The sequence below is a fragment of the Lipophrys pholis genome (genome assembly GCF_963383615.2).
Source record: "Lipophrys pholis genome assembly, chromosome: 1".
Taxonomy (NCBI): domain Eukaryota; kingdom Metazoa; phylum Chordata; class Actinopteri; order Blenniiformes; family Blenniidae; genus Lipophrys; species Lipophrys pholis.
Window position 1 is genome coordinate 18,722,666 of NC_137635.1, and position 12,168 is coordinate 18,734,833.

A 12,168-nucleotide genomic window follows, 5' to 3' on the forward strand; every position below is an offset into this window, starting at 1 on the left:
AAATTGCATCGGTACATTTTAATTTGACATGTTTAAAGTCTTCAAATGATAAGGACTGACGAGGTCCATCAAGTGCCTGCTGCCCTCTCATTGTGCAAAGCAGATGAATATAATTCATGCGTATGGAGGAACATCAGCACACGCTACTTTTCTAATGGCTGCAATGAAGTTTTATTACATTTTAGAATCAGTTTAAATACAATGTTTGATACTGCTCATATCTCCCTTACAGTGCTGAGGCAGACCATGGAAGTTCAAGATTCAGCACTTTATTATACACAACATCTAGATTGTTTGCATTACTTCAGCAATTATGTGTAAGTGTAGAACTCTGAAGATAAACAGATCATAACTCAGGCTCTCAACTGCATTTGCAAGCCTCTCGTGTAAAAGCCAGTTTTCCTTTCTGCGTGCACATGTACATGTTTACATGCACCACGGGGTGTTAGTGGAGGTGCAAATTAATGTCCACCCAGGGGTCAACAGCTGCACCAAAGTGTTGGTATTTGACAGCTGGAAGGGACGTGGGGGATCAGTGTGTGTGTGTGTGGTCCTCATAGGGTGACAATAGGAAAGTATGCAGTTCAATACATACATATGTTTTGTATAAACTAGGCACAACCTCAAAAATGACAAATTCTTTTACACACAGGACAATTGAACACTGAATTGAATACTCTGGATTAAACTCCTTTTGTTTATAAATGATTGTTCAAGTGTCTTACAGGATGTAAGAATTAAAAAAAAAAAAAAAAAAGTTTTATTGAGCTTTACAATTCATTGAACTTTATTCATATAATATATTTGTTTAAAAAAAAAAAATGGAAAAAACAGGTAAAACACCACAGTCTTTTTTGCGTAGGCATGTACATCAATACAAACATATATACAACTTATAGTGAGGCAAAATTGCATGCCTACATTTGTGTGTCACTGCTGCCCCCTGCTGATAAAAACAATTAGGCTTTAACGTTTATTTAAAGGAGGAAACTAACAGTCAAACGATGTATTATTATCCATCTACTTTGCCGTATTTACAAAACGCCTTCATAGTTCTGAACATTTAACTGTACGACCACTGGCAAACACCAAATTACCAGCAAGCATCATTTCTTTTTTATCACCAGAGAGTGAAGAAGTTCGATCTGCTCGGCATATTCAAATCCTGGCCTGTGGAAAAAGGGAAAACTAAATAAAGCATGACTCAGATTCTTCCGTATAACTGTCAAAACGGTTGTTTGTTATCCACGTCTGCTTTGTTTGTGCCGTCCTCTCACCGTCCAGGCGTCTCCAGGATCAGAGGGATGTTCTCCAGTCGGGGCTCGTTGACAATGTCACGAAAAGCTGCGATTCCAATCTGACCTTTACCGATGTCCTCGTGTCGATCAAGGTTACAACCCAGTTTTCCTGCAGATCACAAAGTAGGAACCGGAAAATAGAAGAAAAATAAAGCCTAACATATACAGCAGGGTTGAATTAGCACAAATCACAATTCTGACACTGAAACTGATCCGTGTGTGATCTTTAGTCCACGTCGTACCTTTGGAGTCATTGAGGTGCATGGCTTTGAGATAACCGAGTCCCACTTCTTGATCAAACAAATCCAGCATGGCCTTCACTCCTCCCTCTGCAGCCAGGTCGTGACCTCAAACAACAACAACAACAAGGAACCATGAAAATAAAACTCCCACAGCCTTCACACTTCTGTTTTTAGCCGATTTTGGTCATACCGAGAGCGGAGGAGGATTTATTGAGGTTTCACTCACCTGCTGCGAAGGCATGACAGGTGTCCAGACACACTCCTGCTCTGCTCTGGTCCCTCACCTGGTCGATGATGCTCTTCAGCTCGCTGAACTTGCCACCCACCGTGCTGCCCTGACCGCTCATGTTCTCCAACACTGACCATGTGGACGGAAAGAAACACAAAAACAGTGAGCATCAGTCTGATGGTGCTTTCACGCAAAACATCTTACAGTCTGCTGCCACACCTCAAACAAACTCCATGCTGCCGCCGTTTATTCCTGAAATACATCATAAAAACAACTGCTGCTGCTGCTGCTTTTGGCAAGTAACTTCGGATTCATACTTAGTTTCTGTGTCCAAGTTGACTTTCCTCATATTTGTACTAGGAGTATTTATTTCAATGACAACTTTAAATTTTTCCTCTTTAAACTGGAATCATTACTTTGCTAAATTTCATACAAGGACGACTCAGAGTTACAGTGGAAGCAGTTATCCATACCAAAGCGGATGGATTTAAGAGTGATCAAGTTACATTAATACAGTGGTACGAGGTGGCGAAGAACTTCTGGCAGCAGAAAGGATGTGGGGGTCAGGGGAATGCCTTTTCCCAGCAGAAATATTATTTACTTATTATGGGATTAAAGTGATAAATTAAGCTTTAGTGTGATATCACAAGCGTAACATCAGTTGCAGACATCAAACTGGCATAACAGTGGTGTTTATTTTATAGCTTAATGTAGTGTCTTATTCTAAATTGGTGTCGTTTATTTTAGTTTTATTTAACCAGTAAAAATGTCATTGTGATTAAAAACCTCTTCTTCAAGGCAGTCCCGAAAATTATAAAGCCTGCGTCTCCACGCTATCTTTAATAGTTCAGAGAATAACTGCGTCCAAATATGAGTACATCTTGAATTTATGAAAAACATAAAAATACCTTAAAATGACCGAGCTGAAAGTCTTAACATAATCCACATAGCAGCACACTGATTGGCAGTAATAGTTTTGACTCTTTGTACCTGTGACTACAGCAGGGGTTTCCCGGTGAGCGTGGTTGATGGCTCCCGCTATCTTCTCCACACACTGCTCCGTGCTGATGGTGCCCAGCGAGGAGCCGGGATGGAAGTTATACAGGCTGAGGCCCAGGAGGCTGCAGCGGCTCAACTCGTCCACCAGCAGGGCCTGGCTCTTTTCAAACACATCTGAGAGGTTCACAAACCCGGAAGGAGGGGGGGGGGGGGGGGGGGGGGGGGGGGTTAGTGTCTGGGGGTAACTGAGGGCTCGATGTGGAAAAGTTGTCATGGTATGGAAGTAGGAGGAGGTCATATGGCGGCGACATGAAGCCCTGGTATAGGTAATTGTTGAGTTTGAATGTTCTCACTGCATCTGTATGGGTTTTATCGGAGTACTCCGTTCAAAACATGCATTTATGGTACATTGGAGGTTATAAATGTCAGAACGAGGGTCTGTCCGTCTGTTGACCTGTTTAACCCGCCTTCACCCACAGGCAGCATGAGCCGGTATAGAAGCTGGATGGACGTGGAGTTGGTTTGAAATTGGTAAAATAGAATTTGCTACACATTGTATTTAAAGAAAACACTTTGAGGTCAGGCCATTTCTGTAATTGCAGGTACTTTGACAACACAATTAACTTGTCAGTTATTTCTGCATCCGCAACATATGAACTCAAGAGTTTCAGGCATTTTAAACATTTGAACTGAGAAAATTATTTCCTCTGGTTAAAAAAAAATAAAAAAATCAGTTTGAAACGGTTCAAAATACTGTACTATGTCTATATGATCATTACTTATAAAGGTGAATTCTTAAAAAAAAAAGCAACTAATAAATCAGAGTTTATGAATCGTTTGTGAATAATCACACTTTTCTTTCATATTTAAAATTCGGTCATGTATATCAGTTTAGGGATGTTCATAATGTACATGTTGATATAACAATACATCGGCAAAGTATCAATTACTTTAATAGATTTTCCTCATCTGTACCAATTGTTAACCACCTTCACGCCCTACATTTGAGCACAGCTGTCTGTAGTTCTGACTTGCATTGATGTGAACTGAACTTGCTCAATAAGTCATTTAAACTCCTAAAATATAAGATTTATAAACTCAAGAGATCAAGTTACATCAAAAATGCTTGAATGCCAAAACGTCCTGTTTGTGCAAAAAGAAAAAAAAAAATCTAATGGAATTTATAGTGTTACATCACTATCAGTCTAGTTATGACCTGTTTTTTTTAATTTCAAAAGATAATTTAGCTTCAATTTTAAAACCAGTTGAATCATGTTCTGTATCATCGTTTATAGTTGAGCTTGTGTGTTTCCTCTGACAAAGAGTATTACAGCTGCCGTAGTTGAAATGTGTGTGTTCACATGTGCATACCTCAGAGGTGTCAAACCCATGATTCAAAGCTAGCCTGCAAGACGACCTTGCAAAGTGTAAAAATGACTTCTATTTTTTTTTTGCCAATAAAAATAACTGCCGTTTCTAATTTGTCTACAAAGCCACACGTTTTCAGAAAGAGTCGAGATCATAACACAACACTCAGAGATCAGCGATACTCAACTAAGCTATTTTATCATTTGGAAAATCACATTAGTGTCAAAGATATCATGAAGGTGTTTGTGTGAAGACATGCATGCTAAAAACTACAGTCACCTCTGTTCTGAGAAGCAATAGACTTCATGTTCCATAGTTTAGGTTGGATTTCAGGTGGCACTTTTCTTGGTTGTTTTTTTGTGTGTTCACAATATAATTTGTTAAAAGTGCCTTAAATGTAGAGTCCAAAGGTACTTTTGCACTGAAACTTTTTTCATGACTTTTTTTGATGATAGTTTCAGTTTATTATGGTCTTACTTCTTTGTTTTTAATGAAACTATTGATATCAAAATGAGCACTACAGTCACCGAATCAACACCAAAGATCCCTGAAAGATTAATCGCGTTTCAAGAAACGTTTTCGGATTCGACGCATAGTGGTGAAGTGGTTAGCCCCCTCGCTTCATCATAAGACGCGCATGTGTTTGAGTTCAGGACAGGCCCTTCTGTGTGGAATCGGCATGTTCTCTCTGACGAGCAGGAGAAAAACCACTCATGCACACAGTTCAGTTCAAGAACAAGCATTTAAAGTGAATCGTTTACATTTCCCATCGACCTGTACCATATATATATATATATTATAGTATGTAAAAGTATCTTAGCAGTAGCAGAACTATTACTTACTATACTATTGGGTTTATCTATTTATAAACAGCCATACAGTGACTTGCACCAGTTTTGTGTGCACAGGACATAAATAAAAAAATTTTTTGGGGGGGGGGGGTTTCAGAACGTTTTGTTATTAAATGTGCTCTGAATAACAACACGGTGGAGCAGTGGTGAGAACTCTCGCATAACAGCGAGGGAAGTTGTGGGTTCAAATACGGCCCGTCTGTGTGGAGTTTGCATGTTCTTGCCATGTGTTCATGGGTGTATTCTGGGTCCTTCGGGTTAATTAGTAACCCTAAGTTGCCCCTGGGTGTTTCTCCTGTGATGTCATGTGACCTGCCCAAGTACCCTGCTCTTGTCCTTAGTTAGGTAGGATCACCACCAGTAACTTGCATCCCTGCACAGGACAAAGTGGTGCAGAAGATGGATGCACTCTGTAGTTTCCATCCACAAGTAGAAAAGTCACGTGCAATGATTTTTTTTTTGTGCTTCTGATTGATCACTTGCTCATTAAAAAAAGTGTCTGTTTTTACAGGAGTGTCTGTGACTGTGCCTCCAGGGGTAATGCGAGTGACTGTTGTGATTGACAGACCCTCTTTGGGGGATCCACAGTTCATCAGGTAGGAGCCGTGTGGCAGGATGTGCTGGGGCTGGAAGCCCTGTAGGGTGCACAGCTCTCTGAACCGGTCTGCAGCGGAAGGGTCGAGGGGGGGCCTCTTCCAGGAGCGCTGCGAGCCCAGAAACAGGGCGAAGCTGCTGCCTCCCATCAGGGTGCAGGACTCCACCGCTTTCCAGATCCCACCTGGGGACAGAAGGCGCAAACTCAGTCACGTGTGCTTAAAAAAAAAAAAAAAAGAAATCATCTAAACTACCTGTCACCAGATCTTACCTTGAATTGTAACATGCGCTCCGATGAATTTCCTATTTCCTCCTCGTGAGCCTCGATCTTTCGCCACTCTCCTCTTCTTGGGACCCATTTGCCAAAGCTGTGTACGCCCAGCCCGGCACACGCTCGGTTCAGTTTGTGCGCGAGGAAGTCGCTTCTGGAGGGCGAGACGAGACGGTGCTTTTGTGCGTCCCTCCCCGCAGCGTGCAGCCACTCAGCGCGCGGCTGCCGCGTCCTGCTCATTGGAGACGCTTCATGCCGAGCAGCAAAATGGCCGCCCGTCAACCGACTGACTCCACGGCGCTTTGAAAGCTAAAATCTTCTGCACCGCCAACGTTTACACCGTTAACAACGTTAGTACTTATTAAGGTAGCTTGTTGCGCGCGTCACCATCTGCTACTTACTTGACTCTCCGCTCGGGCGTCGCTGTTCTTGTAGCCTCAAAAAGCGTAATAATTTAAAAAAAAAAAAAAAAAAAAAAAATCGCACTGAAGCACTTTAGCTAAGCTAGCAAGCGAGCTAGCTCCTCTTCTTATGTGATTCCCGAGGTGAGTATTCGCTCCTTCACCTGCGTTTATGCGGGCCTCTTATTCGTGTGCATGCGGGGAGATTAGGGTGACATACAGCACAGTTGCGCCGGCTAAGTGATGAATCGACAGGGCAACTTGTGGCTGCTGTCAGGTGCTAACTTAGCCGATGTGGCTAGCGTCGCTTAGCGTGTCTGTGGCTGTGGGTTAGCCGAGCCGAGGTGCTCGGCCCTCGGTGTGTTTGCACTTCAGCACCGCCGAGCCACGCCGATCGGATTGAAGTGACACTGGTTGACAGCTGGTTGGGATGTAGATGTGTTTAGGTTAAAACCGCTCCCTGGGGTGATTTTCAAGCAGCTGATGGTCAACTTGCACGGACCAGTGAGGGCTCACTAGTTCCGTTTGCACACTTTAATCTGCTTTAATCTTTAAAACAACGCTTTCCATTGTTGCATAAAGCACCGGTGCTTTTTGCTGTAGCTGTCTGAAGGACGTGGAAATGCTTCATCAGTGATCTGAAGCTGTTGTAGACCTTACATTTCCACAGCATGATCGTGTCTATTTTTTATTTTTATTAAAAAAGAAATTCAAATCACAAGGGATTGAGGGGATTTCACGTTTTCCTGTCTGATGTGTCTTAGCGACAGCGAGCAGAAACGAAACTAACCAGGAGGCACAGCCCGGGATCAACGCACAGAAAACCACCAGCTCTCTGATTTTCTAATTGATAAACATTTTCTTTCTAAACTGAATCAACCTGCATCAGGCATGATTTCAGCTAACCCCACACTGTGATACACAATTGTCTTAAATATACGCATTTCCTGTAGGCATTGTAGTCTGGTGACAGTATAATAAACGTTTATTTTGCACCTTATAAACCTTTAACTGGTGGAACACAAAAGCATTAGAGGTCAGTCTCAAACGGGACCCAACTCTCTATCTTTATGAATTAGCTCCGCGTTGAATTGTGGCATTTGCCATTCCTACTAGTTGGAAATCCTTGTGATCGTTCATTGAGAGAGAGAATGATTTTGGGAGCTCCTTCATGGGGTTACATGTTTGGTTTTCCACAGCGAGTTGTATGCCTGATGATTCTTTGTGGGCCTTTTTAGGGGATGCTACCTGGAGACCTGACTGGTTTCAAACTAACAGGCATCTAGTTACAAGCTTTCTGCGTTATGTTCTGTTATTTAATCACATATTTCTTGTGCTGAAGCTGATAAATAGTCCAATCCCTTTGGTTTCCTCAGTGTCATGAACATTTTAACATTTGTGTCAGCCATTTTCCATCCTTTACCCTGTTGGATATCTCCAATTAAGTCAATTTTCACTGTATTTTGCAGTCTAATGACAGGAGTAATTATTATGCTGTGCTCTCACACTTGTTCACATGGTCATGCAGCTGCAGTCTCCATAGGCTGTCGGTGTGTATGATTGAGAAGAGATTTGCTTAAAAACCTGATCACTTATTTTTAAAATGGTGATTTTGAGATTGCGTTCTGATTAATTTGTCTTATCTCCTGCAGAGAAGACTGGTATCAGGACAGGAGCAGTAGTTCATGGAAGACAAGAAAAGGAAAAAAGACGACAAAAGAAAAAGGGAAGCCTCTCAGAAGGTGAGCATGCCCAATTGGTCGGTTTGTGTTTCCACAGCAGTATGACTGGCCCAGAAATACCTATTTTATGGTGGAAAAGCTTGGTTGAATAATACACTGTTTGTTAACGTACATTTTGGGCTATCATAGAAACTGTGAGTTGACACCTGGGAATAAGAGTGCATCTCCTCATGTGTTTTAATTGACCACATGTGATCGTATCTCACTGCCCTGCTGTGCTGCACACGAACAAGAATACAAACACGTGACAAGAGGAGTCCATAAAACAGGCATTTTCTGGAGTGATGATTGGAGCCTCATTGTGATAGCACATATTATCTCAATTTTATGGTTATCCCAATACACATATGAGCGGCTGAACTATAATAAAACAATTTTACATGCACTCTTATTTCCTGTGTGCATGTTAAAACATTTAGCCAATCAGATGTAGTCTGTTGCTCTAGAAATTAATGAAATGAACAAAGTCAACAAACCTGCTCAGCTTCCTAAAGACTGCCGGTGGAAACTGCAGATACACATTATCAAAAAAAATAAACGAAAAACAAAGGTGCCTCAGTTGTGTCTGGTTACAATTGGGTCCAATAGACAAAGGCCACTGTTATTTGGAAGTACAAATACCAAAGTACAAAAACATCAGCATCATATACTTGAGTCATTTAGCGGTCACAAAACTCAATGGCTTTATCACATTTTGCCCTAATATCTCGCTGCCCTAAAAACTGACTAATTATGAGCGGATCCTGACGAGGAAATAAAAACAACCTAAATTTAAGCTCCGTGCATCACAACAAAATAGAATTATAAAACAAGAAAGAGACTTTTTGAGACATGCTTTGTATGTAGTGCTGTTAAGATTATGACGATGATGCAGATTTGTGTTAAGACTTTTGAACCTCTGCTAAAAAATCTGCATGCATTTGTTTAGCAGTTTAATAGTTTAAAATGATTCCAGTAACATCTGTGCTGCAAATGCATTTCATGAGAAAATCTCACGAATGACGAAGAAAATTAACTAACTGAATCTGGAGTCATAGGCTGTTATTCTCCTCCACGTTAACATTTTGGAATTGGATGTTTTTCGTAAATGTCTGATCATTACATTTGATATTCATTAACTTGACCATAGCCAGGTATGACAGGATCACATGTTTAGGCTCAGAGGATTCTTTTTTCTATCTTTTTGTGTCGAGGGGGTAGGAGAATATTGAGTTTATGTGCTCACAGAATAAACAGCTGTTTGTTCTACAAGCAGTTTCACACTCTGCTTTCTTTGACAGTTGATTCTTGCTCGATACGTTTAAATTTAGCTGTGGAGCTTGTTCTTTTTGGCAACGTATATCTTGAGTGAAACTGGTTAAACACTTACTCCCCGATATGCATCTTTTATGCACATAAATTGCGATGTGCTTTTCAAACCTTGTCATGCATCTCTTGCGTTGATGATGTTGTTAATTGATACGTCCACTAGAGGACAGTGCATGTTGTTGGTTTCATGTTGAACAACAGTCAAATCCAAACATAAATGACATTTAATGTAATAAACATTAAATGTGCTGAAGTAAGAATTTATGTCCCTGGTAGTATTTGATTTTGAGGTATAATTTGTTCCCTTGTGTTTTCAACTTTGCTGGTGAAGATGTTTAGAAACTAATATCATTATTATCTGAAGCTTCTTCGTCTATTTGAAGTATTGTGGCAGATATGCTTGGATCCTTGTATGTATTCTCATGGGGTACGTCCGAATTGGCCCTCCTATCTCTTTATCTGTCGATTTTACCTTAACCCCGTGGATGACGTTACAGGGTTAAGGAAAGGTGTTAGGAGGCTTCCTAAAGGAGTTAGTGAAAGGCGATCACGTTGGTGTGGCAGTCGGACTGCACTTTCACTTAGTGACGTCATAATAATTAGACGGCGGCGCAAGTTAGTGACGTCTGCCGTGGTGGGAGAAAGAACTCCAAGTTTCGGAAAATGGACTACAAAAAGTACATTTCTACCACTTTCCCCTGTGCCTTTAACCCAGGGGTGGGCGATTCTGGCTCCCGAGGGCCGCAGCCCTGCACGTTTTCAATGTGTCCTCACATCAACACAGCTGAGAGCAATTAGTGGCTCATTATCAAGCTTTCTGCAGAGCCTCATCATGAGAACTCATGTGTGTTTGAGCAGGGAAACATCTAAAACATGCAGGGCTGCGGCCCTCGGGAACCGGAATTGCCCACCCCTTCTCTAACCGCTGATATAAACTCAGATATCTCAAGGTTTGAATGTAACTTAAAGGAAAAGAGGCTGCGTCCTTTTTCCAACATCCTGAGTTTCCATAAACGCTCGGATGAGTGGCTCCCTTTTGATGTTGTCGCCGCAAGGAATTGTGGGGCAGCATGAGCTTGCCTCCTTTGCTAAAGAATGCATCAGTGGTTCCTATGCTAAAGGAAGCTCTAAAGGAAGCAACGAGCCTCCTTTCCTTTGCTTATTGAGAATTCGGACAGTCCTTACTGTGACAGTCCATGGCCGCCACACAAATTGCTTCCGGGGTTAAGAAAAAGTCGTTAGATAAGGAGATAGGAGGGACAATTCGGACGTACCTACAGTCTCTCCTCAAAGGATTGCCGTTTCTTCTGTCTTCAAAGTTGCATTGTGTTCTTTGTTTCACACCGAAGCTATTCTGCACTACACTGCCCCACAGACTGTCAGTGGTATTACTCTGCTTGCTTCGTATCTGTGAGCTCCCGGGTAATGGACAGAACCACGAGGATCTCTTTTTATATATTAGTCAACCCTGATGTGGCTTGTATGACATGCTGGCACGCTATTTGGCAGACTGAGTACAGGAAGTAAACTTGGTAACCACAGTAGCACATCGCTTCCTTTTGTTCACCTGCATCTTTTTTGTTACCACTGCATTTTTTCATGTGCAGGTTAACTTACCGGACAGCCCACTGTCTGGAATGCTGCTCATACAGGACACCATCCTATGAAAAAGTCGTTGGGTTTTGTGACGGTTTGGTGGGAGGGTGTGTGTGGGAAGGTTTTTTGTTTGGGGTGCCAGCCAGGTCTCTCTCTCGACATGTAAGATGTTTTTAGTCAGTAGGTCGTTAAGTTAATATAGTTTACACAACCCATCACATTGTTTCTTCTCCCCCCACATCAAACATACACAAGGTAATACACAATTAAATGTACACCCTACTAATGTGAAATGTCTTAAACAAGCAAACACAGAAAACTGATTTCAAAAGGGAAATATTGTATTTGTTTTCATTTATACTTAAATCGTTCCAATAAATGTAATGCAGAGAAAATGCAGTTCAGTTCATGCGTGCATAGAAAAGTAGAAGTGAATGGGATGGATTTTCATTTTCAGTCCTGGCCAATCAGTGAGCCGGCCTTTCTTCTTTGTTGTACTTTATAAATTTCCTTGTCGCTGTCTCTTTCTGGTAAGAGCGCCACAAACAAACAAACTATCCCTGTGTGAAAGTAACCTCAGTTTTTATTACATCCCAAACCGGAATGCATTTAGTTTGGACTCTTCTTTTACAGCATATCTTGTGCCTGTTTCAGTGAGAATGTCTGGTAAAGGTTGACTTTTACATTTGCTAGATGCTGCCAGATAGAGATTTGGCTCTATATGTGCATGTATGAGAATTTCAGAAACATATTTATTGAGTTAACTAGAAAAAAACTTTTTTACCTCAAATTTTTACGTCGTCGATAAAGTTAATGTCAGGTCAGTTTTTTTGGTTGATGGCATAGTGATTAAAAAGCAGAGTTAAATCATTTGAAAATGGATGAATATTTGAAGTTGTACCTCACACTATTTCTTTTTAGTGAAACATCTTCATTAAGTGCAATTTTACAAAATTTCATTGAACTTAAAGCAATTTTGCACTGAAAATACTAAATTAAAAATAATCGCAATTGTCAGAATTACTGTTGTAAACAGTACATAATAATGATAATTGTCCAGCGATTATTTTATCAGGTAGGTCAATTGAGAACCTCACTTGCGAGGATGGCAGAAACGAGATAGTGAGAACATGAATAAAAACATAAAAACTGATAATACAACTATACATGTTGTAGTTTGTCTCTTTTGACGTCTTAAAAAAACAGTTTCATTGTACTGTCTTCCCTAGTAACTCGTGTTTTTTTTTTTTGTTTGTTTTTTTTCTTTCA

The 12,168-nt window shown here is 41.0% G+C and overlaps 2 protein-coding genes across 5 annotated transcripts in view; one reads left to right on the top strand and one right to left on the bottom strand.

The window, feature by feature from the left end:
• Nucleotides 1-6,113, bottom strand: LOC308115033 (putative endonuclease 4). The gene is made up of 7 exons (XM_080472368.1): nucleotides 5,853-6,113; nucleotides 5,556-5,765; nucleotides 2,760-2,942; nucleotides 1,767-1,898; nucleotides 1,541-1,645; nucleotides 1,278-1,407; nucleotides 1-1,170 (listed from the first exon to the last, which is right to left on the bottom strand). The coding sequence occupies exons 1-7, from the start codon at nucleotides 5,938-5,940 to the stop codon at nucleotides 1,107-1,109; spliced, it is 912 nt and encodes a 303-aa protein (XP_080328494.1). The 5' UTR covers nucleotides 5,941-6,113; the 3' UTR covers nucleotides 1-1,106.
• The window catches only part of tnrc6ba (trinucleotide repeat containing adaptor 6Ba), a 24,085-nt gene continuing 18,001 nt past the window's right edge, over nucleotides 6,085-12,168 (top strand). For all 4 annotated transcript variants that reach the window (XM_080472329.1, XM_080472330.1, XM_080472331.1 and 1 more), the window contains exons 1-2: nucleotides 6,085-6,397; nucleotides 7,906-7,995. In XM_080472329.1, the coding sequence (XP_080328455.1) occupies nucleotides 7,939-7,995 (57 nt within the window). In that variant the 5' untranslated portion in view covers nucleotides 6,085-6,397; nucleotides 7,906-7,938. The remainder of the gene's footprint in view (nucleotides 6,398-7,905; nucleotides 7,996-12,168) is intronic.

What these genes read in the sequence shown, in the direction of transcription:
- LOC308115033 (XM_080472368.1), bottom strand. Translation starts at nt 5,940, where the DNA reads ATGGGTCCCAAGAAGAGGAGAGTGGCGAAAGATCGAGGCTCACGAGGA. An exon ending in AGCGCATGTTACAATTCAAG is followed by an intron (nt 5,766 to 5,852) that starts GTAAGATCTGGT and finishes TTCTGTCCCCAG; the next exon opens with GTGGGATCTGGAAAGCGGTG. An exon ending in CTGTGGATCCCCCAAAGAGG is followed by an intron (nt 2,943 to 5,555) that starts GTCTGTCAATCA and finishes TGAACCTCTCAG; the next exon opens with ATGTGTTTGAAAAGAGCCAG.